This window comes from Pavona decussata, unplaced genomic scaffold, assembly GCF_977016875.1.
Source record: "Pavona decussata unplaced genomic scaffold, jaPavDecu1.1 SCAFFOLD_30, whole genome shotgun sequence".
In the NCBI taxonomy this organism is placed as follows: Eukaryota; Metazoa; Cnidaria; class Anthozoa; order Scleractinia; family Agariciidae; genus Pavona; species Pavona decussata.
The window spans coordinates 181,777-208,203 of NW_028145453.1; the positions used below are offsets into that span (position 1 = coordinate 181,777).

The window sequence follows — 26,427 nt, forward strand, 5'->3', positions numbered from 1 at the left end:
TGAGTGCTTTAGATAACCAAGGCTTATTTATCCTGTTATGCTTTCCTGCTTATTTCTTAGAGGAAAACACGCATTATCTCCGAATACTTCTCGAGAAAGCTATTGCAAGCATTGTTCAGGTCGTCGTAGCCTTCAAGGAAAGACCAATTAATTTCGCTTTACGACAACGGCTCACAAATTTCAACCCGCATTATAAGATAGACTTAAGTTAAAATATAAAATCGTTCTATAATGCACCAGTTCATTCAGAATTTAATTTCTTAAACCCTCCTTAACACATGTAAGCTCTTTTAAATGATAAGTCTGGAGTTTAATTTTAAAGCAAGATTCTGAGGGAGCAAACCTTATTTCCTGAGGAATACAATTCCTCAGTTATGGAGCAGCATTTGAGAACGCTCTTGAACCGTATGTTTCTGACTTATAAATCGTTTGAACAAGCTACAAAAATCATAATTGCGCCTTTACTTGCAAGTTGAATTGACTTGAGAAATAATCAGTTGTGATTTCCCCGTTAGAAAGCATGTTTTTCCCACACCTGTAGGAACCCAACCGTCCCAGGCGCCAACACATTTCGGGAAAAGAGCGGGATACTGGGGAAGAACTCGAAACGTCACAACACCATTTTTTTTTTAATTTTATTTACTCGGCGTCTAGAGGGCACGCTGATAAAAAGACCATTCGGAACACAAATCTTTCCTATTTCAATTAGTAATGATAATTAATTAGTAAAAGCATAAATCCTTTAAAGAAGCGAAAATCTAGTTACAAAAAAAAAATTAATAATAATAATAATGATAACAAACAGAAAACAAACAATTAAATTACTGGCAATATCACAGAGCTTAAGAATTGACCGGCTAATATGACTAAAATAAGTTATCACTTTCACAGGAGACAATCATATGGCCATAAGCTGAAATGTCTAAGGAACAGTGTTCTATATTCGCCGCTGAAACGTGAATTGTTTTCCAAAAATCTGAAACACGTTTTTCAAACAGAGCGGTCTGACGGAGACAAACTCTAAGATGTATCGGGTGCATTAAGTTGATTGAAAATATAACATTTCGTTTTATTTTCTTCATTTTTATATTCTGTGATAAGCTAGGATAATTGCGGAAGCAGTCCAGATTCGTTAGATAACTGCCAGCACCTAGAAAAACCAAGCCTCTCATTCGCTGTTGAATTTGGTGTGAGTGAAAATACCACAGCTTAAGCGTGGGATGTTAGCTTTTTTTTTTTTTTTTTGTGGCAAATATTCGATCATCACTCGAAGGCGACATCCGATCACTTTATACTTCACTGACCTCAGTTCTGAGAACGAAGTCATAATCTGCAGCGGATATCGAAAGGAGTTAAGAGAATGGGAATTTGACCTGTGTGTGGGCATTACCTGTTTTCCTTGGCAAATGTTCATCGCTTCAAGGCGACATCTGATCGCCTCATTCCCTCAGTCCTGATAAAGAAATCAGAGAGGATGTAGAACTGAGACGACAAATCCCGTTCAGTAAAGGGTTTCAAAAGTCCATGATGTTCGGCACATTCGGCTGCAAGGTGAGTAAATGGCTTTTTCTTGAGATCATCACTGCATTGTTTTTATGTTCGTCATATTTCGGATAGATGAGATATGACGCGGATTAAGTCATTAGAAAAACTGATGATATATTCTTGCATATTCAGTACGTTAGTTTCTAGCAAACAACTTGGCTTTTGCCAGATTCTTTTCAGTTTTAATGGTCTATTTTGTCCACAAGATTCTGTTGTGGTCATATGCTACTATATGGATGATCTCCAGCGAAAAAACAGCGGGTTCCAGTAAGTTTAGAATTCATTGTTTGTCTTTATTACGATACTAACTACGCAATTGCATTATATTCAGAAATGCATAGGGTAAACTGATCTGAGTTGTCAGCTGAGAAATGCGGTTTTGTTTTTTAAGGTTACCCTATACCTTCAGAGGTGTCTTCAGAGGTGTCTGGCGTCCAAGCGATGTAGCTTGTCCGGTTTAAACTGTAGATACCTGGACCCTTATATCAAATGTAAGCTTATAGAACTGGCTATCAAACTAAACCACGAATTTTGAAATAAAATGAATTTGCTGAATATATGGCGGGCCATCGCGTTCAAAAGTAGATATCATGATATCTCTATGATATCTCGAGATATCTCTTATTATCATGATATCTTGATATCTTTACAAAATGATTTCTTCGTTTCGTAACTTCCTGAGAGATATCATGATAATATGATATCTCAAGATATCATTACAGCATGATATCCGGAGAGATATCATGACGTAACGATATTTTGCCAAATAAGATCCTGGTCTGTCGTCTGTAGCACTGTCTAACCTTCATGTGAACGTACTCTCTGACTTACTTTCCAATACTATCCCTTATTTAATCTTAAAGAATATACAGTCTAGAGTACTTACAAGGCTTACTGAAATGGTCGCATTGCTATTAGTTGTTATCCTGTTGCAGAGATTAGTGTCAGCTTATCACCGGGGAATCCAAAAAGAAGGGATAGAGTAACTGAAACACTGTGGAACAATTGTACCACATGATGGTCAGCAAAATTGCGTTTTATGCTGATTATATCCTTCACTAAGGGACGGACCATTAGAAAAGTGATGGGGTGGGGGGGGGGGGGGTTGAGGGATTTTCAGTTTGCAGGAATTTGTTTTTTTTTGCTCAGTGCTTGTGCAGGAATTTTTTTTCGATTGATACCCTCTGCACGAATTTTTTTTGTTGTTGTTTTCCAGAAAAAAAAAAACTTTCAATAAAGGATTTGTAAAAAAAGTTGTACTTTGTGGGCTTGGAATGATTACCTTTAACCCCTGGGACAATATCTAAAAATTACAGCATAATGGTCAAAACTAAACAAAAACAACGAAATTAATGTCTAAGTATTATCTAGTGCTGGTTGTAAAATCAGTCTCATACTTAAATAAAAGACTGGTCATCATTTTAAAATAATTTAAATCAAATTTCATGTACTGTCTGTTTATTGATTGTTTACTTTTTAACACATTTTAATAACAATTGATTCAAAATTTTTCAAAACTGTTGGCGCCAAGAAATCTTATGAAATATTTCATAACAAACACTTCAAGTAGTATATAATCTCAATTTACTTAAAATTTAAAAGTCAAATTCATGGTGGGATTGTTAATGTTTTTGCTTAATATTGCATGGATATTCTTTTACTACAGACACAGTCCCCTTTCATTTTATACACGATAGAGTATCATTAGCACAGTGAAATGTTGATTCTTACTTTATATCACAATTATTAAAATGCAAATCATATTTTTTTGTATATGATCAGACTTATATGTATGATCTTGCTTCTTTTAAATATATTTTTGTAGAATGTTTCATTTATGTGTTAGTGCTACTATTACAAGAATTTGTCTCTTTAACACTAATTGACCTATTGCTCGTGATTATTGGCCGGTTTACTACCAGTTACAAACACAAAACAAAATACTGAGTTGTAGTAAGGGTAAATTCCAGCCACGACACAAAATGTGGGGTTGGTTTTTTGTTCATACAAAACAAACTTCCACAAAAAAATTTAGATTTTCAAAACATTAAAAACGCCATTTTGGGGCATTCTGGAAGAAATTTTCTGTCATCAAAACATTAAAAGGTATTTTCTATAATAATTTCTTAATCTCCTTCTGCAAGAATTTTTTTTCTTCCGTCTCGGCTTGCAAGAATTTTTTTTTTCGGGCATTTCGGCTTGCACGAATTTTTTTTTTGTATTTTCCCCACCCGCCCCCCATCACTTTTCTAATGGTCCGTCCCTTAGATAGCCTGCGTAGCAAGCGTTTCCAGTGAGCGAAAAGCTATTTCCCGGTTTCTGGCTGCGCGCGAAATAGGGCGAGCGCTTTATGTCTTCTCCTTCCCCTTCCCCTTCCCAAGGCTAGATTCCCCTCAAGCCCAGGCTGAATAGGACTTGTATGATTAAAGGTGCGTCGAGGGGCGTAGAGTCATAATCAATCAAGGCTTGATCAATCAATGAAAGCTCAAATTCGGATTTATCGAATTAAAACTGATAATCATAACACTCGAGGCTTTCAGTTGTGATTATCGATTTTAATTGATTACAGTTCGTATCGATAATCAATAAAAATCGATCATTTAACTGATATCGATTGCGATCTATTATTTACCATTAATAATGCAGTTTACTGTATTCAGTCGTGCATGTTGTGCTTGAGTAAAAGAAAGTAATAAAGAAATCACCGAATCAGTTTAAAATAATTTATAGAGACATTGTCGGAAAGATAGATTTTGTTGTTTTCATGACAAAAAAAATTAGTTCTGCCTAAGCTCACGGTGTATTTTATTTCAACAGAGAGCAGTACGTGTGGGTACAGTTCTGTCAACTTAAGATTTCGGATAGTTGGTGGAGTAAAATCCCAACGACGAATGTGGCCCTGGCAGATTGGACTCTACAGAAGCAACGGAGCCGGTAAAATAGAAATTTAACATTAATATATGATTAGATTCTACAACAGAGACAGTAAAATATTTGGCTGGAGAACATAATGCATCTATTCTAGTTCCTGATAATATCGAATAAAAATAACTGCAATAGCTTGGAGGAATGGTGATCACCCTAATAATTTATTGCCGTTTATCAGAAAGAACTGTATATAATGCTTGTCTGTATAACTCCAGAAGTTTCCGGGAACATCTTAATACAAAATCAGAGAACACTTGGCGATAACATGGCAGCTAAGAAGAAAACCTCTAGATTGAGACGCCTCCATTAAGGGGACGCAAACCTTTGTCCTCCATAAAAAGTCTCTATTAAAGCGATACCTGTAGTAAGGGAACAGGGACAGTTGTTCACGTATGTGACTAACAACCAAAGAGGATTCAGTGACAAGATTATTGTACTATAATCACAAGTAATCACAGTTTTAAGGCGTGGCCTCTTTTCTGTATTTTAATGAATGAAGGTAGCGAACAAATCTTGTTTGTTATTCCAAACCTAGTCAAGAAAACAGGATTTTTGTTTAAGAGGTTAATTATTAACAAAATAGGCCCAAACTGTTTTCAGGGGACACCTCCATAATGGACACTTTTCTTTATACCGAGGATGTCCCCTTAATGGAAATTCCACCGTAACATCCTTTATTTCTCCTTTTAGCTCCGGTGTTTATCTGTGGTGGTGCTCTTATATCTCGAACCTGGGTGCTGACTGCTGCACACTGCTTCTATAAGAGCGGGTGGTTCTATGGAAATGCAAGTCTGTAAGTGTTTAGGGTGTGCCTAAACCTATTATTTCTTACAAATATATCCACGACTCGGTAAGAACGACGTATTAATTTAGTGGTTCTGTTCAAATGCTCCTCTCCACCTTATAAAAATCCTGGAATCAGGAGAGGAACAGAGATACACAAAACAACATGACGTGCATTTTTGATGATTCATGATGTTACAGGTTTGCGCTCAACGTAGTAAATATTTGTAATATTCAATTATGCTTCCTTTCCTCGTAAAATCTCACTGACGCGTTTTCAAAATTAAAATTAAAACGTACATTTTATTTTTGATTTGTTGTCACCCTGCCGTGTTTATTTCTTAGCTTACATGTAACTCGCTCTTCACAGCCAACTCAGACTACGAGTAGCCCCTTATTTTTAGATAGAGATAGAAAAGCGAGTGAAACACGCGAACGCGCGCGAAAATTGCCTCCCGGGCGCGAGAGGCAATTTTCGCGCGCCTTCGCGTTGTTCGCGCTTTACTGTCCTTTAGAAAAATGAGCGACTACTCGTACGTAGTCTATAAGCCAACTTGGCAAATAAATATGTAAATACGTCTTTCTAGTAGTTACTTCCTATACTACTATTATTTGTTTTATTTCGCAGCTACTTAATCAAAGCAGGGGATCACAGCTTATCTAAAAGAGAAAGGTCTCAACAGGAGATAGTGCCAGAGATGATTTTGGTTTATGATGAGTTCAAGTATGGCTCCTCTGTCGATTTTGATATAGCTCTTGTTAAACTGAGCCGCAAAGCACAACTGAATACGTTAGTGCGAACCTTGTGTATACCGCAAAAGGATGAAGGAGATCTTGCGATCCCTAGGACGGACGGTATAGTAGCAGGTTGGGGAATGACACGAGCCCTTAGATATGGAGATTTACCTAAACCTCCCTATCTATCGAAAGTTCTTCGTCACGCTTCTCTCACAATACAAAGAGACCAGCTTTGTCTAAACAAAACTGCCGTCACTTACAACTCAACGATGGCATTTTGCGCGGGGGATAGAAAGGGGAAAAGAAGCTCTTGTAAAGGAGACAGCGGAGGAGCTTTTGTTCGAGAAATAAAACGAGGACGTAATGTGCAATGGGTTGCCGTTGGCATTGTCAGCTGGGGAGAGGGGTGTGCGGAAAGAGATAAGTATGGGTACTTCACTAGAGTGTATCCATTTATCGAGTGGATAAAAAGAAATATTGAAGCCCGTAAGTACTTAATTAACTTGACCATTACGGAATTAATAATAAATTGCTGATAACGGGAAAATCTCACGTGGAAGTAGTCGTCGACTGAAGTCAAGGAAACGAACTTTGAGACCATTACATTGCTCAAGCATTTAATTTTCTTCCTGAATTTTTATATATTATACACTTAATGGTCCCCAGGGAACTAGTTCTGTCAGTACGATATGTTTTCCCGAGAGCCTGAATGTTTTCCGTGGCAAAGTCGATTATTCATTCTTTCTCCGCAGTTATTGACACTATGGTTTCCGTGGTACTCCAAACAAAATTTGTAATTAGACAGCAGGCAGCAGTTTCCACCAAAAAATTCAAATCCAGGAAAAAAAAAACTGAAGGTTTACAAAAAGCATAATTTTTATGAACTAAAGTTGACACACGCTTTTCAAGGAATGTTTTTGAAGCCGTTCAAAAAACTCGCAGCACGTGTTTTATCGGGTCTAAAACCACTCGGCTGCGCCTCGTAGTTTTAATCCCAGGGAGTACCCCCTCCCTTGATGGTAAATGTTCGCCAGGGTCACAATGGAAGGAAAAATTACCTGAATTCCCTCCCCTGTTCAATGTTGTCGCCCTTACAAAGCGGGTGTGCAGGGGTGGGGGTTAGGAGATTGTAGACAGTGACTTAGCGCGCGACACGAGATATTGCTCATGTACTACTTTTGCAACTAATTGCAACAAATGATCTAACTCGTAATGATTTTCAGTTGTTAGAGCATCCGTCCGTTGTTTTGAAGTTACAAGTTAGACTCCTGTCTCGACCCAAACTGGCACATATTTTAAAATTTTCCTATTGTATTTCCTTTTATAGAAGAACCTGTCAGAGGATGCGCCAGCTTGCTTCGAGGTCTTCTGAAGAATCCACCAAAAAATACCAGGGTCGCTATAAACATTCGTCTTTCGAAGGCAAGGTACCGCTGTCGTGAAGGGTTCACGTTGGTTGGTAGGGAAACGCGGACTTGCAGAGGAGGAAGATGGAGGGAGAGCAAAGAGCCTCAATGTTTAGGTAATGATTGAGATACCTCAACAAAAAAATATTGTTTCAGTAATGCTTGTTTTGTCAATTAACAAATCGACAGCAGTTTTTATGGTCTATACTCTTGTAAGACCATAATATATATATTTAGCCAAGCCTAAAAGCGGAGCTGCAATTTTTTTCATAGCATTTATATGCTTTTATTATTCCACTATTATGTCATTTCACCAAATAAGGTCAAGAGAACGCGAAAAATATAAGACCGTAATTCACTGTAGTGTCCTGGTTTGACCCGTTTACAAAAGAGCGAATACGGACAAAGACATTTCACAGGCTTTCTGTGTTGTTTACGTCATTTGCACGCGCCGAAACTGATGGACAGATACATAATGCCGGGTGTATTTCAACACTTTCTGGAAAAGAAATGTCGGAATAACAAAATCTTTTTGTAGTGGAATAATAAATCTCTTATTTGATGGTTTTCAATAATACCCGTGGACATTTTGCTCATTGCTCTTATACCACGCAACTCGCAAAGAAAAATTGGCGCGTATTATATGTATAAAAACCATCGAATAAGATATATCCCTTGAACCCCAAAAACCCATTTCAGTGGAACTGACATTCTAAGATACATGAAAAATCAAAATATCATGTACACTGAAGGCAAATATCCAGGACGGGATCGGCTATTTATCGAGTTACGATAGTTTTCTTCACGCTCAAAGTGATATTTGCATACAGTTTTGTTCAATGGACTCCTAATGATATATTTTTTTCTGTTTTTATATATATATATTTTTGGTCTTTAAGATGATCCAGTTTGTGAACAGTCAACGGGCATCGTGTCTAAAAGTACACACGAGTGAGCACGAGCGACTACAAATGACCACGAGTGAGAATAACCTGAAAATATTATACTGACGTCATAATTACGTCATAAATTTACCGGATTTCGTTACCTTTTATTCCAACCTCCCTCCTGCTTTTTTCGACTGTACAATATTGTTCCCACCTTCTCTATACTTCCCCACCCCTTTTCTCCCGAGACTCAGAAGAGTAAGTTTTTATATCCCCAGCCTAGTACCCAGATGTTCCCTTCCGTTGACGCTCCTATGGCTGGAATATTTATCTATGACACAAATTTTATTTTATACCTAATTTTCGAGAAGACTTAGTTTCAAGAAATCGAGAGACTAGCATTTGCAAGGCTTTATTTTCGCCCTTAAAAAATGCAAATGCCACAGATGTTGCATTTTTAAAATTATAGTTATTTTTAATGCGATTTTCCATTTTTCACTAGTAGTCATTGTAGAGGAACAAATCTAAGCAAATGACTCTTCTTTGATTACAATTTTTACATTTTGTACAAAGTCAACAAAAAAGGGGGAGGGGGTGGGATTAAAGGTAACGGGAGGAGGTAGACTTAAACCACCCCACCCCACATGCCACACCCCCTCCCCCCATCCGCTTCCCTCTCGTCTCTCGGAAACGTCTTCATTATCAAATTCACCTATTTAGGTGTCCGAAAACGGTCCATTTGCAGTTAAATAGTTACTGTTTGATATAAAATAAAATAATTATGACGCCAGTATAATATTTTCATGTTATTCTCACTCGTGGTCACTCGAGGTTACTTTTTGAATTGATCGTCAACAGGCGCTAGGTAGCACTGTCACTGTCTTGTCAATTTTGCTTATCAAGAACGCCTTACGTAGACCTCAGAGAAAAAGGCTACACTGACCATAAAACGGACCGTGTCAAATATATCCTGGAGTAATAAATGAAAAAACAAAAACAAAAAACAAACAAATTGTGATAATTCATAGCAATCAGTACAGAAATAAACTAAACAACGATCTTTGAAAAATTCGCACAAACAAAATGTTTTGCGTAAGCCTTGTTTTAATGAAAATGAAATCACACTTTAATTTTACATTTGCTTTTATCAGTAGTTTATTGTTGCGAGACGTTTGTTTGACTGACTACTATCAAATTTTCTTTATCTTAATTAAATGAAGCAAAATGGGGTGAGATTAGAAAAGAAAACTATAAGGGTAATAACGATCATGGACCGAAAAAATGAGCTCAAAAGACTGCTTTGAAGTTAGCAGTATAGCCTAATCACGGTTTTCGACGCCATTTTGACGAGCAGGCAAACAGGCTTGAAATAACAGATAGCAAACCAGCCGTGAACTGCTACTAAAAATAGTTCGCGGGAAAAATATACAGACACATGTATGGAAGGTTCTAAGAACGACTGGACGCTGGCACAGCTACATCCCTTCAATATTTTTCTCAAAATCCTTTTCTCGCAGATAACCAAAGCGTATGTGACACAGGTCACCATGCAAGCGTGATATAAGAGTTTGTATGGCGTTAAAATTAAATCGAAATTTAGACAACAGTATTCCCATAACAACCCACAAAAACTATAATAAAGTCCGTAAAAGCTCACCCGATGTGTTTTGCTGTGTTTTCAAGGCTTCTCCGTGCTTCCAAACGCCGTTTCGAGCGGTTTATTTCTCAGCGGCTGGTCCACGTGCATCACTGTATTATGTTAATACAAAGGTTGGAAACTAGAAGTCGAATATAACTGAAATTTGACCCGTCATTTGAGGAGAGCACTTCAAAAACCTCACTTAAATTTGCTTGAAACTTAAGCACTCGCTTACCTTCCTAACCATATGTCAAGAAAGATGATGTGCGGTCCTTCCTGGGCAGCTCATTTTCGGAGAAGTTCATTTAATGAGACACAGGCCTTCGTTGAAAAAAAAAAGTTCATTTCAAATCGGGCGCCATTTTTGCCGCCGACCGAGCCGTTTCCCTGGAATGTCTTGACGAACTCACGGTCAAACCTTGGCAGGAGTACAGTAATGGGCTCCTGACGAGTACTAAAATGTACCCAACAGGGGAAATAAGGCACGGGAAACCTTTGGGCACATTTTAGTACTCGTGCCTAGTTTTGACCGTGGGTTTGTCATGACTTGAGCAGAGGAGTTCAGTTAGAGCGAAACAATAAAAACGTCTTACCGGAGTTGGTTTTATTTTCCGTTGAGAAAGCGAGTGCGCTACCTCTGACGCTATTTTTATTGTCTTTACTCTTATAGAAAACAGCAACGAGTCAATCAGCGCGCGGGAATTTTGATAGTTACTGCAAATAGCCAATTATCACTCAGAAACGCTTTACCTATGCTTAAGCTATGAGTATCAGGAGCCCATAGGTCAAGATCAAGTACAGTCAGTTAGATTCAGCTTTGATAGCCATACCTGACGTATCCTGCTAAGACTTGTTATGTTTTTCTTTTAAAAAAAGTAAGATCCCGTTAACATTACAATTACTTAATGGAATAAAAAGACGAAAACTACAATATTTACAAAATATTAATTTTACAATGGCTATAAGAAAGGTAATTTACAGAAAACTATATAAAGCTGAAAGGCTAATTATAATTTAATTGTACTAACAGAATGCCTCACTGCAGAACAAAAATGTCTTAAGTTTCTGTTTAACATCACTCGTGGTGCAAGCAGATCTAATGCTTACAGGAAGACTGTTCCAAAGCCGTGGCGCTGCCGCCCTGAAGGATCGATCCCCCATTGTAACGTTTGTGAGACGCTTTGGGGTGCTCAGAAGAATTCCCTTGTTATTTCGCCGTAAATCATAACGGGATAACGGTAATAAATTAAATTAGAGAGATATTTAGGAGCTGAGCCTTGGAGTACTTTAAAGGTGATCAAAAGGATCTTAATCTCGATACGTATTTGAATAGGCAACCAGTGAAGTTGTTGAAGGAGCGGAGTAATATGGCAGTGTTTAAGGGCGCAGAAGATCAATCGCGCACTAGCAATCATGACACGTTGGAGTTTTTCCATGTGATAGTCAGGAACTCCATAGAGGAGGCTGTTGCAATAGCCTTAACTACTGGTTATAAATGCATGAATCAGTTTCTCAGTACATTCACTAGTAAGGTATTTTCGTATGTGTCGGATATTATACAGATAAAAAAATGCGCTACCACAGGTCTTTGTTATATGCGTTGCCATGTCCTTGTGCGAGTCGAACCAGGAACCCAAATTTCTGGCCGAATGTACAGGAATTACGTCAACGTCGCCGACCCTGATTGTGCTAACAGACACTTTAGATAACTGCTTGCTTGTGCCAATCACCAAAAACTCAGTCTTATCATTGTTCAACAACAACTTATCATCAATTATCCATGAACGAACATCAGCGATGCAGTTTTCCATAGCATCTAGCGCCACAGCTTCACTCGTACTCTCTAACGGGTGAAATGACAAGGATAATTGAGTATCATCTGCGTACGAATGTGCGGACGGCAAGTGAGATTTAACGATACTGAAAAGTTTGCTAGCATATATAGTAAAAAGCAGGGGACCAAGGCATGAGCCGCGAGGCACCCACATTCTAGGCCAAACATTTTGAAAAGAGCACCATTAATTGTAACTTGTTGCGAACGACCTCGATTGAAACCATTCAAGCGCTAACTCACGAAGGCCAAGCAGTGACTGGAGTCTATGAATAAGAATATCATGGTCCACGGTATCAAAGGCGGCGCTCAGGTTCAAAAGAACTAGGAGTGTCACATAACCCTTAGCCATATTCATAAGAATGTCATTTTTGACTTTCAGTAGTGCGGTCTCAGTGGAGTGATGCTCACGATACGCACTCTGCATTTCCGGGAACAAGTCATTCGTCAACATGTGGGTCTGTAACTGGATAGCAACCGCTTTATCAGTAAGCTTAGAAGTACACTGTAAATTGCTTATTGGGCGGAAGTTCTTGTTTTCCAGTTCGAGTCCAGGTTTCTTTACCAATGGGTGCACCAAGTCAATTTTCCACTCCTCAGCGAACCGACCAGTCCCTAGTGATAAATTCATCATCTTTGTGATCACAGGGAGTAGTTGTTCCAGATGTATAGACAGTATAGAAGATTGAAGTGGATCAAGGTCACAGGCTAGTGCTAGTTTCTTTACTTCCTCCTCAGTGAGTGGCGTAAATTCAGAGAAGGAAAGATAAGTCATTTCCAAGGTGGAATCACATTCGTGCGCAACACTAGGAGGGGACGACTGAGTGCTGGCCGCTAACTTGGATCTTATTGCAGTGAGCTGATGCACAAAGTACTCCCCCATATCGTTGGCGAGCTTAACAGCATTCGCGTGAGGCGGGAGAGTTTTATCAGCCTAGATATTCAATAGACACTTGCTCTCCCGAAATAGCTTTGACTGATTTGAGCTGTTTTCTTCGATACATTGACTATGTCTGTTCTTTTCGCATTGTTCATAACATATATTACATAATTTCTCTTAGATTCAAACGCTAGAAGGTCCAAGGCCAGTTCTCCCTCCACCGTTTCTTAGCTTTCCGTCTTTCACGCCTCGCCTGCATGATCTCATCATCAAACCAGGGTGGCCTGGGCTTACTTGTCATTTTTCGTGATTGTATGGGGACATGCTTGTTTAGTAGTGATGACAGCGTCGCGTTGTAGCAATTTACTATATCGTCTAAGTCGTCAGGGGGATCTATACACAGAGTAGAATTGCGAATGTCCTCAGCAAATAGTTTAGAATGAATAGACTTCAACTTCCTGTATTCAGCATGCTTCAGTTCTGCGACTGGTCTACGTGTCCTTAAACTACATATCACGGCAGCATGATCGGAGATAAATCTCTCAGAAAACGGCTCTTCAGCAACGAAGTCATCAGATTGGCGCGTAATGATAAGGTCTAGGGTGTGTATATTTGTAGGTTGCCTAACGTGTTGGACAAGACCCATCGTTTAAAAGATCTGTGAAGCGTATATTATTTGGATCCGTGGGCACATCCATGTGGAAATTGAAATTACCAGTTATCAGTAACTTACCTTTCATGAAGGCAGAAGAAATATTAAAGAGTTATCTTTCATGCAAATTTATGTCCGTTCTCTTTTTCCTCCTCAGCCCCGTGTGATGAGCCAGCAACACCAGTGAATGGTTGGAAATTGGGTCGAAATTTTACGCACGGTAGCACTGTAAAGTTTTCCTGTGTTCAAGGATATCTAATTGTTGGCGCTTCCTCCATCATGTGCAACGATGGTGTCTGGGGTAATAAAGTCCCAGTCTGCAAAGGTTTGGTCAATTTTTCTTTTTGACTGTCGTGCAGGTAAAATAATTATTATTACAAAGTGAGACTTTGCCGGGGCATATAATGCCCGGATCGATGTTCGTTCACGGTCAAACCCTCTATTTATTTTTCCAATTCACTAACACTCGCAGTCAACACTGAAACGATTGAATCCCCAAAAAACGTGCGAGGGCTTTTGAAAACGCTTTCCAAAGTGGAGTATCGGGTTAAGAGAGGAAGGAAGAAATGGAGCCTTCTGATAACGCTGACGTCGCATTGCAGTCGCCGATAGTATCGCGGGTGTCTTAATCTTGCGCAATCTCGTAGTTCAGGCTCTTTGGCCAGCGGTTGGTTGCTAGGAGAGACTCTGAGGAACTGGGATTTTATTTCCGCAGATTTTTAGCGGTAAAGCAATGAAAGCCATTACGGAGCAGCCAATCAAAACATTTTAACAAAATTCCAGTTCCCCAGAGTCTCTCCTGGCGACTAACCGCTGGCCAAAGAGCCTGAGGACTCTGGTACGAGATTAAATCTTGCGCACAAAACAGCAAAAAAGGCTGGGGAAACAAGAGTGAACGTGGAATTGTTTTTGTTTGTCTTTTGTTTCAGTTTCGACGTCGTGTGTTGACAAGTCGCCTTTCTGTCAATATTGGGCACTCAGAGGCGAATGCACCAAGAAAACCAGCTACATGAATGCCAACTGCTGTCTATGGTGCCACCATCTTAACAGTAAGTGCAGCGTCATTGTCAAATTTAGAACCGGTATGTTTGATTCGCGTTATTCCAGAAATGAAAACGCAGTCTTTTATAAGAAAGTCGAGCCTGACATGGGTCACAATTTTAATTTTTAGAACATGTTGGTAACATACCCAATCATGAATTTTACTTAAGAATTGTAGTTTTTCATTTGTCCAAAAATTACGTTTCGAACGTCTGCCCCTCGCCAGAGGGCCGTCGCGAACAATGTACACAAAGTAATCTCAACAAGTTCCTATATTGGGTATTTTATGAACACGAATATCAAAAATATCTTCAAATTTTGAAAAGCTTACCTTACCATATATCTTCATTTAAATTATATGAAATGATTCATATATGAACTGCGGATGTAGATGAAAGTGAGAAGTGATCATCGCAGTGAATTTTTCCAATTTATGCAATTGGAAATTAGAAGCCTGAAATAAAAATTCAGGCCTGAATTTTTATTTCAGGCTTCTAATTTCCAATTGCATAAATTGGAAAAATTCACTGCGATGATCACTTCTCACTTTCATATATCTTCAATAGAGCCAATCGAAAGCTCTCTGACATGCATTTAGCATTTAGTTCTAAGAGAGCTGTACTAAGATACCTAAAATATTTTTTTTCCGAATTCGCTGCCGATGCTGATGCAATTGAAAGAGGCTAGAAAAGCTGACATGTCGGGGAGTTTAACTAACAGTGCAATAACAGTTTTTTAGTGAACACTAACGTGATTGTGGAATAAACATTAAAATTATAGGACTGATACACTAACACTTTTGGAGTAAGATTCTGTGGCAGTCAGAATGCTTGTAAAGGCAGACTAGAGAGAGATTAATGGGGAAAAGATGCTGGTTAACCAACCCTGCTCTTTAGAAACTCTCTCCATGCAAATCCTCCCAAATGTTTTATTATTAAAAAAAACTGCCATAAAACCTAAAACTTTTAGAAGAGAAAAAAAAAACAACAAAACAAAAACATAAACAAAAAAACAACAACAACAACAACTTATACTACTACTGCATAATTTGAATAGCAAGTACGTTATCCGAATCCCTGGATGCAAATGACTGAGATCCAATTCTTTTTTTCTCTTTGGAGAGAAGATCTTCTTTATTTCTCAAACTACAACTTGCTGATCATGACTGACGCTGAAGCAGTTTTATGTTAAGATAAAATAATGGCCAGAGTGGATTCCTTGGTTCCTTTGATACACCATGATCCGAGTGATCTTGGATCATTGATCCTGATCTGGATCATCCCAAAGAAACGCACCCTAAATTAAGTCTCCAATTAGAAAGATGAGAATTCTGTGGAAATTATTGTATCTTTTATTGTAAAATAAATTTGTTACCTCTGTTGATAGATTTACAAAGTAAATCTTGTACTAACAGCCACAGTAGCTGTTCGTACTGGGCAAACACAGGCGAGTGCTGTGAAAACCCTGCTTACATGTGGGACAGATGTTGTGCATCTTGCCAGGCCAAGGGTAAGTGTTAATGATAGAATTTTACTAGCCTCCCTCGTGGGAAGATGTTGGGATCATTTGGTGTTAAGTCTTCTGCCGCCGCAGCTCCACATTGTGGAATGTTTTACCTCTTGTGATAAATAAATAAATAAATAAATAAATAGTCCGAGATTTTTCAACCGAAACTGGCATAGATACTACCTCTATGGAATTATTCAATTTAAGGACAGTGTCACTTGAAGAGGTTCGCCGAATTGTAACATCTCTCCCAATGAATAAATCTCCGGGACCGGAGATACAGGATTCTTGATTACTTCACCAGTTTTAATCTTCATTAATTGAAAACTTATCTTTTTAAATTAGCTTTTGATGCGTAGTTAAATTAATATAACTAAAATTTATCACACTGTCCTGCTGTAATGCGCTCTTGATCATTCTTTGTTAAGGACGGTGCCTACTATTGTTACTGCGCATACGTTCTGCGCATCGCGAGATACTCAGGTTTCCTATGGGTGGTTCCTACTAATACAGGAATATTTTTGCGCGGTTTAAAACTATGCGGAGAAAGCAGAACTTACCAAATACCTTTGGTATCTCAAAAGAAAATTGGGGGTAACCATGCATTTTTCAGAGAAAATTAAGCTTCAATTTAGGAAAAAATCCCATACATTGCTTTATATTTTGGCGCTGTTTAGAGATATTGTTGCGTAATTATCTCTGAAAAATGCGTGGTTACTTCCAATTTTCTTTTTGGATTTCAATAGGCCTTGCTAAGATCTGCTTTTCCCGGATATTCATAAACCGCACAAAAATACTTCGGTATTAGTAGGCACCGTCCTTAAAAAGCACAAATAAAAAAAATAAAAAATAAATAGGAATTTCAGTGGAATCCACGGAGTGGCTCTTCTTTCCACTGTTTCCAGGTCGAATTGGAATTTGGAAATGTTGGTTTTTGTGGAGGGAGGAAAACCGGAGTACACGGAGAAAAACCCTCGGAGCAGGGACGAGAACCAATAACAAACTCAACCCAGATATGACACCGAGACCGGGAATCGAACCCGGGCCACATTGGTGGGAGGCGAGTGCTCTCACCACTGCGCCATCCCTGCTCCTACAATATAAGTTATTAACTATTATTATTATTATTATTATTATTATTATTATTATTATTATTATTATTATTATTATTATTATTATTATTGTTATTGTTATTGTTGTTATTATTATTATTATTATTATTATTATTATTATTATTATTATTATTATTATTATTATTATGCGCAGTAAAACTATCTGTATGCACAGTATAAGAAGCACCACAGGGCGCGTAGCGTAACCTGTGAGCCAAGCGAAACTTAAAATATCGCGTAAATAAATCAATAAAATATATATACATATATGAAAAATATAAAATATATAAAAATATATAAAAGCCATAGTCTAAAGATATAAATTATATAAAAATATCTAAAAGTCATAGTTTATTTTATAAATGTATAAAAGTCATGGCTGGTCTATTCATAGCTGGTCTATCAATCTTGGTATAATAAAACATCATGATGTTACTACTTTGAAAGTTCTTGCAATGTTCAGCGTCGCCGATAAAACCGCCTTCTGCACTTGAGTAGTCTTCCGCCCAACCAGTGATCGCACACTAATCTCTGTGTCTTCCGACCAGCCGCCTAGCACATCCATGATAATGTTATACTGGTGCACCTCATATCCTTTGTATTGCTCCTTCAGTTCCCACCTCAAGGGACCATACTTCATGGTTTTCTCCTCGCTCTTCTTCTCTCGATTACTAATCCATCGACAACTCATTTCTATAGTCATGACTTTCTTGCTCTCATGATTCACAACCCTTGCATCGACCCGGTTGGCTCACACCTCCTGATGATCTGCATACACAGGTACCCACCACGCTTCTACTTGTTCTGACTTGTACACCGGCTTTGGCATCACTGGCGAGTACCATGGTGGTACTTCGTCAAGAAGATCTTGGTCCCGTAGGAGCTCGTAGAACAGGACTTTTAAAGCCATGTTGTGTCTGAGCAAATACTTGTTCTGAGCTAGTGCAGAACACCCGGCCAGAATGTGCGGGACACTTTCTTAGACATGACCACATAGCCTACACTTTACATCCCCGGGACAACTCGTGTGTGTCTTCTAACTAGAGTATAGCTTTGTGGGCAAAAGTTGCTCTTATTATTATTATTATTATTATTATTATTATTATTATTATTATTATTATTATTATTATTATTATTATTATTATTATTATTATTATTATTATTATTATTATTATTAATCAGGCCTCATCCTTAGCACTTGTTAACTATCTCAATCAGTGGGAATTTTTAAAACAGCAATGATGCCAACTGCCTTAGATGTGTTATTTCTCAGTGTTGCATTATGCTTAATTGGGTAACTGAAGTCACTTATTGTTTTATAAACTAGACAAACGAACTCAATGTTGTTTACAAATTCTGGTAGTGTCATATATTATTAACGGAGCCAACGCATCTTAAATCTCAACCAAAACCCGGTCTCTGAGCGCTCAAGTCTAGCATTATACAGCAGAATCGGCTTAATCGGAACAAGACAGCGTTTTAAATTGATCTTTTGTCTTCATTCTACATTCATTGTGCAACGTGAATGACGGCGATCGAACATATGGAAATTATTTATCACACTCGAGACCGGAAATCTCACCCAAAATCGCACTTCTCTACTAATCAATCACCAGCCTAACAACGCTACAGTTGAGAATAATGTATTATTCTAGAAAGTGACACAGGCATACTTGGAAAAAGGAAATCGGAGTGCTCCTATCAGGAGTCGAACCTAAGACCTTCCGATTACTAGTTCGGATGCACTACCACTGAGCTGCAGGAGACTCGTGGCAGCTAAGGCCATTAAACTAGGTATAACCTAAACTCCCTAAGCCATTAAACCTAGTAATCGGAAGGTCTTAGGTTCGACTCCTGATAGGAGCACTCGGATTTCCTTTTTCCGAGTATGCCTGTGTCACTTCCTAGAATAATACATCATTCTCATTCATTCATCAGGCTGGAAATATACCATCACATTTATTTCATAACGCTACAGTTATAAGGGCGAAAAATAATCGAATAGCTATTCAAACTCACGCTTTTTGAAGAGAAAATCCTTGCCAATTCTTGCTCGTGTTTTGACCTTATTACTTGAAGTCCCGGATGTTGAGAAAAAAATTAGAACGGGGAACAGCATACAGCGGCTTTCAACAAGAAAATAAACTAAGTCTTTGGCTCTGTGAAAAATTCCCGATAATTTCACAATGGGCGACTGGAAATCATCCCTAAGACCTACTTTTTACAGCCAAAGACTGTCACCTCCTCAAGCCAAGCTAACAATATGCAATCTTTAGTCTCTGCCCGAGTAACTGAAAATTACCCGTTTAGCTCAAAAGAGAACTACTGGTAGGAAGTATATTAGACGAGGCAGGAACTGCACTCGTAAGACTTCTTCCCTCACAAGACTAAATGATGTCCTCAGGAAAACTTTGCTTAAGGAAGCCAAACAAAACGCTAGGTCAAATCACTTAGTTCTGAGCTCCGAGCGCGCGCCGAAATCAAAGCCAAATCGTTGTGCGGTTAAGAGACGTTCGGGAGAGAGAGAGTGGGGCTAAGTTAGCAAAACAGGGAGGGAGGGGGAGGGGGGGTGAGAGAAAACTATTTTTATTTTGTAAATGTCTGCTAACATATGCTTTCTACATATTGAGTTAGAATTTCAGGAAAAATGCCAAATAAATAAATAAATAAATAAATAAAATCTCATAAGGAAAACTAACATAAGGCAATATCTCTGGAGCTATGTTTTCATAAATCCAGGTATATATTACAAGAGTATAATGCAAATGAGCTTAAAGGAGTTGAAAATATGGGGCAACTGTTATAGCCCTGCTTGTCTAAATCACAGTTGTTTTTCGAGCAATGAAACTTACCTTACTAGACGGGCTGAAAGACTGAACTAAGCCAGTTATTTCAGGATATGATGAATGAAAGGAACTTACTAGGGTCTTGTTTTAAGGCCCTAATTAAGAAGACGATTTCTTGCTTAAAAATTCACATTATGGAGGCACTGTCTCCTGTGTATGTGATTGCTACAGTTTATTTTGAGATGATTAATAACGCAGACAACAATATCAACCTGTTCTATACAATTCGGCTGAAACACTTGTAATGGTTACAAGAGTATAATGCAAATGAGCTTAAAAGGAGGTGAAAATATGGGGCAATTGTTATAGCCCTGTTTTTCTTAATCACAGTTGTTTTTCAAGCAATGAAAATTCTGTTATTAGACGGGCTGAAAAACTGAAACTAAGCCAGTTATTTCAGGTTATGATGAATGAAAGGAACTTGCTAGGGTTTTGTTTTAAGGCCCTCATTAAGAAGACGATTTCTTGCTTAAAAATTCACATTATGGAGGCACTGTCTCCTGTGTATGTGATTGCTACAGTTCATTTCGAGATGATTAATCACGCAGACAAGATCATCAACCTGTTCTATACAATTCGGCTGATACACTTGTGATAATATAACAAGGGTATAATCCAAATGAGCTCAAAGAAGTTGAAAACATGAGGAAACTTTTATAGCCCTGCTTGTCTAAATCACAGTTGTTTTTCAAGCAATGAATCTGACGTTACTAGACTGACTGAAAGCCTGAACTAAGCCAGTTATTTCAGGATATGATGAATTGAAAGTAAATTGCTAGGGTTTTGTTTGACGGCCCTCATTAAGAACACGATTTCTTGCTTAAAAATTCACATTATGAAGGCAATGTCTCCTACATGTGCATTTGATTGCTACAGTTTATTGCGAGATGATTAATCACGCAGACGAGCATATCAACCCGTTCTATGCAATTCGGCTGAAACACTTGTAATATATACATGGATTTATGAAAACATAGCCCTCAGAAATTGGGCACATTTTGAGACCTTCTAGGCTGAAGGAATATGCTAGTCATTAGCAAGACTTCAATTAGGGTTTATCACAAGATTTAAAGCAAGGTCAAAGAATAGTATGGGAGAGAAAAACGAAAGAGGCTTTTCTTTGGAATTAGATATGACACTGACATTTGCATGAAATGAAACATGACCTGTGAATTTCCTACGAAATGTGTCACAATTTAGCAATAATTAACTTCGCCAACGCATCTAAAATCTCACCCGAAAGGCGCTCAAGTCTAGCTTTCTACAACAAAATCGGCTTCTTCAGAGAAAGACAGCGTTTCAAATTGATTTTTTTGTCTTCATACTAGATTCATGCTACACGCGAATTAGAATCACGGCGACCGAACATCTGCAGGAAATTATTTATGAAACTCAAGAGCGGAAATACCACCCAAAATCGCACTTCTCGACTAATCGATCACTAGCTTAACGACGCTACAGTTATAAGGGCAAAAACTAATCGAATAGCTTTTCAAAGGCACGCTTTTTGAAGAGAAAATCCTTGCCCATTCTTGCTAGTGTTTTTCCATATTACCTTAAGTCGCGGATGTTGAAATCAACATTTGAAAAGGGGAGGGCTAGTGCTCTTTTCCACCCCCAAAATATACTAAGTCTTTGACTGGGTCAACAATTTCCGAACATTTTTACGCTTCCCGAATAAAAATCATCCCTAAGATCTACTTTTTAAGGCCAAAGACTGTCACCTCCTCAAGCAAAGCTCATGCACAATATGCAACCCTTAGTCCATGCCCAAGTAACTGAAAATTACCCGTTTAGCTCAAAAAGAGGACTACTGGTAGGAAGCATATTAGATGAGGCAGGAACTGCACTCGTAAGACTTCTTCCCTCACTAGACTTAATGATGTTCTCAAGAAAACTTTGCTTCAGGAAGCCAAACAAAACGCTAGGTCTAATTACTTAGTTCTGAGCTCAGAGCATGCGCCCGAATTCATGGCCAAATCGTCGTGCAGTTAAAAGACGTTTGAGAGAGAGTGGGGCTAGGTTAGCAAAACACGGAGCTGAGGGAGGAAGGGGGGGGGGGGAAATATTTTGATTTTATAAATATCTGCTAATGACCCTAATTATACTTTCTTCTTATTGACTTAGAATCAAAAGAACAATGCAAAAAATAAATAAATAAATAAATTAATTAATTAATTAATTAAATCTCACCACGGAAACTAGCATAAGGCATTATTTCTGGAGCTATGTTTTCATAAATCCAGGTATTTATATATTGAAGAGGAACGTCAAAATTGTTTAATGTCCTAGAACAACGTCTGAAAACGTACCCAGTAATTCATGTTAAGGTACCATATAGTCACCCACATAACCCTAACCCTCTATATAGTCACCCTTACCTTACCATGAAGTATATACCGAAGACGTCAAGATCTTGGTCAAAGTAGCTAAGCATCCTTTACCTGGTAACTCTTTAGGGCAGGGGTAATTTATAATAGTGTCATTTTTTTTTAAACGCTTTTATTTTTATTGTCTTCGATCATTTTTCTGTCTTTTTGCCTTTCAGGTTACGCACTTCCCTAACCTCCAATGCTGAAAGGAGTAAAGCACCCCCTGGTCACCAGTTAGTTTTAAAATCGTGATATATGTACTTTAAGTGCATCTGTCACAGAAAACCGACCACTTTTACAAAGAGCCATGAAAATCAAAGTCTTAGATTCCAGCCATTCCTTGTGCAGTGATAGAAGCATGGTTATTGATAACAAATATCATGAAAGTTTGGCCAACAGCTCTTTCTTTGTCACGAAACTAGGGCAGGTTTGGAGACCGGTAATAAGCGGCAAATATTTTGCATAAGAATGGCGAAAATAGGGCAGACTTGACATTGTTTCCCCAAGTAATGAGCTGGAGTTAAGATCTTTTCTTGGTAAAATATCAGACAGGCATTGTATAGGTTAACAAATAATGCTATTGAGATAGTGCCATCTCAAAGGGAAAAAAAGTTGTAGATCATAAAAGATGCCACTGTATATTAGTTAATTTATGGAACTGTTTTTTTTTTTACAATTTTCAACAGACTGGTACTCCTTGTTCCAGAAAGATTAAGCTTTCTTTTCTTGATAGAGTTAAAGGATATAAACCCAGCTACAAAAAACTGCCAAGAGATTAATGGGCAATTTTAAAGTGTTGGCCTTATGGGCTTCTACTTTTTCCCTAATCTAGGCCTTTTGAAGCTGGGGGTCACGTGACTCATGTTTCACTTCAAAAATGTTATTATGGGCTATACCAAAAAAAACATTATAGACGTGGAAAGACTGTGACGATACGATTAAAGTAGGCAAATTTGAGCCTCCCGACGTTTAAGAGCGAGTTTTGATCACGATCTTTGTATGGAAACAGTGGGCAGAGAAGGGCCTTAAATAGAATTGCCGTTATACAAATCACTTTTACAACAGGGGTCTCAAATGTGACCTGTTTATTTATTTTGCCATGCCCTTTCCATTTCTGTTGTTTAAGTTGTAGGCCATTAGATGAAATTAGTACCAAAAAGTAGGTCACGTGACTTCCAGCTGCCGATCACCATATCAGAACTACAAAAAGGGACTAGGCACGAGTCTAATTTATGAACTTAACTGTATGAGGAAATTATTTCCATCGAAAAAATGGTCAACTAGTAATCTTACAGAGTTTAATGGCGTTTTCCGTTGAAACATCCCAAACAAGGCATACTTAATAAACAGTAGTAATACTTTTAGTCTTTGGGTTTTTTTTTAATTCGTCACGATCCTGGAATTTTCCAAGTTTTTTGAAGTAAAATTCTTTTGCCTTGTATCTTTTGATTGCCTTGTTTCTTAAATCTTAGCTGCAAAGTTATTTTTAGAACATCTGTAAGGTATCTTAAAATTCGCCCTTGTCTGTACATTTAAGAGAATTAAACCAATATTTAGCGCTTTGCTTATTTGTTAATACGTGTACAGCTATTCAGTACGTTTGCTAAAGCCTCGTTGTATTGAGCTTTACGACGCTTAAAGTTATCAGTGTCAATATCAAGAGAGTCGCATATGTTTTTCTTTTTATATTTGTTCGGCAATGTTAAATTTCGTCGCCAGCCTTCCATCTGCGGCTAACTTGCATAAGTTGTAGGACTTGTACGTGATTGGATGCTTAAGCTGCAGATTGCTGAATACCGCTTTCTTCTATCTTGAAATGTCGTCTTCGTGTTCCTCCATCTGTTCCTCATCATCTGTCTCGGCGCATTTCACGCGCAACTTACGTTGGTGATGCCTTGTTGCCTGTTTCCTTGCCAATAAGGAATCTATCATTAAGATAAGTTTTGACCTTTTCAGGAAACCGCAAGGAAGACTTCTGCTTCTTTAACGCCCATTCCATGGTGGCCTTGCTAACACTTTGCCTATCACACGTGCTTTTAGAATTCGTACTGAAAAGTGGCTTTGACAGTTCTGGCGCTTGATGTGGTCAAATTGCGACTCGCTGTGCAAACGACGAACGTGATTGCCGATGTCAAGATGTTTTTCAAGCTCTGCGTGGGATTCATAAGTGCAAATACACCCATCAATAGGGCAGTCAAATGACACCCGTCCTTCACGTTTTTCCACAGTTACGTCACCATTCTCATCACTGCATTTGGAAATCGCTGCCATTACGCCGGTGTTCAGACATTCACTTGAAAAAGCCTCCAGTACGTTCAGTTTTGGAATGTTGAGTGGTAGTGTAGGGTCATTTTCCAACCATTCTCCTTTGCCAACACCATACGCCTTCCAATAACGTATTCCATCGTCTTTGTAACAAATATTGTGCATTTGACTGATGTTTGTGTCAACCTGGCTGCAATCTTTTGGCATTTCTACAACACTCACTCTACATCCCTTTTACTTCGCCGTTACTTTCCAAGGCTCTCTTCAGATCAAACGCTGTGAGAATGTCGGTCTATGTCTCTGCCACATAGCGTCTTGCACGCTGCGTCATTGTTGTTGTTTTACAGTCACATATATCTTTCCCATGTTGAGCCTCACTGAAGTCATAGCCGATGACTTTAATGCCACTGTTGCTTCCCACGCTGGGAGGTCTATTCAGAAGATAGCCTTCATGATAACTCCCGGCAATGTCAGATCTTATGTACGCCCCGCTTAGCATTGGATACAATTTTTTAATCGTTGACAAAGTGTCCTGATTAATGGAGGCGACCGTCAACTGGTTTTGGAGGCAGTTGTTCAAAATGTGGACAAAGACTTCCACTGTCAGAATTGATTGCTCAGTTTTCCTGATCGCTGCTGTAACATGCCAATTGATTCCACGGACGGACAGACTATCGCCGGTTTGTTGAATCATGCACGACATGTGTACTGTAATCTTGCTCAAAGTAATGGTTGCAGGACAAAGTCATTGAACGGATAACTTTCGCCTCAAAGTCGGACATCCCTGCATCATAGAGCTTGTCGATAACTTCTTCTTAATTTTCGAATGCCTCAGATCCATCTGCAGTTTAATCATCCAGACCCTAAAGACTTTTTATTGTAGAAGCTGGACAGACTTCGAGGATTCTTAACAGAGTTCTATCACTGGCAGGCTTGAACTCGGTTTCGTCACAGATCTTGAAGTACTGGGCGATAATTCGCGCTGGTATCAGTTTCCGTATCGGTTTAGCAACAAGTAGCTCCAATCCACTTTGAAGTATATCAAACACGAGGAAGAGTGTTTCATCAGATATCCAAACATTGAGAAGTAGATCAAATAGGAGAAAGATCCTCGCAGTTAGTACGCAACTTTAAAGTTGCGAAAAGAAAGCCTGAAAAAAATTCAGGCTTGCAAGGGATTTGAACCCATGACCTCTGCGATACCGGTGCAGTGCTCTACCAACTGAGCTATCAAGCCAACTGGGAGCTGGTCATATTGTGAGTTCGTAATATACCCCTAAAAAATGAATAAATGAATGTAAATATATGAAATATATTTTAAACTGCGGATGAAAGATCAAAATAGGAGAAAGATCCTCGCCGTTAGTAGGCAACTTAAGCAGTTGCGAAAAGAAAGCCTGAAAAAATTCAGGCTTGAAGAGGTTTCGAACCCATGACCTTTGCGATGCCGGTGCAGTGCTCTTCCAACTGAGCTATCAAGCCAACTGGGAGCTGGTCATATTGTGAGTTTGTAATATACCCCTCAAAAATGAATAAATGAATGTTAATATATGAAACATATATTTGAACTGCGGATGAAAGTTAAAAATAGGAGAAAGATGCTCGCAGTTAGTACGGAACTTAAGCAGTTGCGGTTGAGCACTGCATCGGTATCGCAGAGGTCATGGGTTCGAAACCTGTTCAAGCCTGAATTTTTTTCAGGCTTTCTTTTCGCAACTGCTTAAGTTGCCTACTAACTGCGAGGATCTTTCTCCTATTTTTGATCTTTCATATATGTTTTATATATTTACATTGATTTATTCATCTTTCAGGGGTATATCACGAACTCAAAAAATGACCAGCTCCCAGTTGGCTTGATAGCTCATGGTAGAGCACTGCACTGGCATCGCATGGGTTCAAATCCCATTCAAGCCTCATTTTTTTTTTTTTTATTTCAGGCTTTGTTTTCGCAACTGCTTAAGGTGACTCGACCCAGTTATTTTTTGGTGGTACCACC

The 26,427-nt window shown here is 38.6% G+C and overlaps 2 protein-coding genes and 1 pseudogene across 3 annotated transcripts in view; 2 read left to right on the plus strand and 1 right to left on the minus strand.

Annotated features, from left to right (window-relative positions):
* The window catches only part of LOC146484748 (uncharacterized), a 198,647-nt gene that overhangs the window by 166,405 nt on the left and 5,815 nt on the right, over positions 1-26,427 (plus strand). The window lies entirely within an intron of this gene.
* LOC146484751 (coagulation factor IX-like) lies at positions 802-23,744 on the plus strand. The gene is made up of 10 exons (XM_085104409.1): positions 802-1,551; positions 1,752-1,812; positions 4,363-4,479; positions 5,164-5,266; positions 5,885-6,480; positions 7,322-7,516; positions 13,447-13,614; positions 14,219-14,338; positions 15,717-15,839; positions 22,343-23,744. Exons 1-10 carry the CDS (start codon positions 1,525-1,527, stop codon positions 22,357-22,359), a joined length of 1,527 nt encoding a protein of 508 aa, XP_084960535.1. The 5' UTR covers positions 802-1,524; the 3' UTR covers positions 22,360-23,744.
* Positions 11,945-13,335, minus strand: LOC146484752 (uncharacterized; annotated as a pseudogene).

Excerpts from the sequence above, each read along its gene's own strand:
- LOC146484751 (XM_085104409.1), top strand. The coding sequence starts at position 1,525 with ATGATGTTCGGCACATTCGGCTGCAAG. Across the intron at positions 13,615-14,218 it reads TAAAGTCCCAGTCTGCAAAG|TTTCGACGTCGTGTGTTGAC; the intron begins GTTTGGTCAATT and ends CTTTTGTTTCAG. Across the intron at positions 14,339-15,716 it reads ATGGTGCCACCATCTTAACA|ATTTACAAAGTAAATCTTGT; the intron begins GTAAGTGCAGCG and ends CTCTGTTGATAG.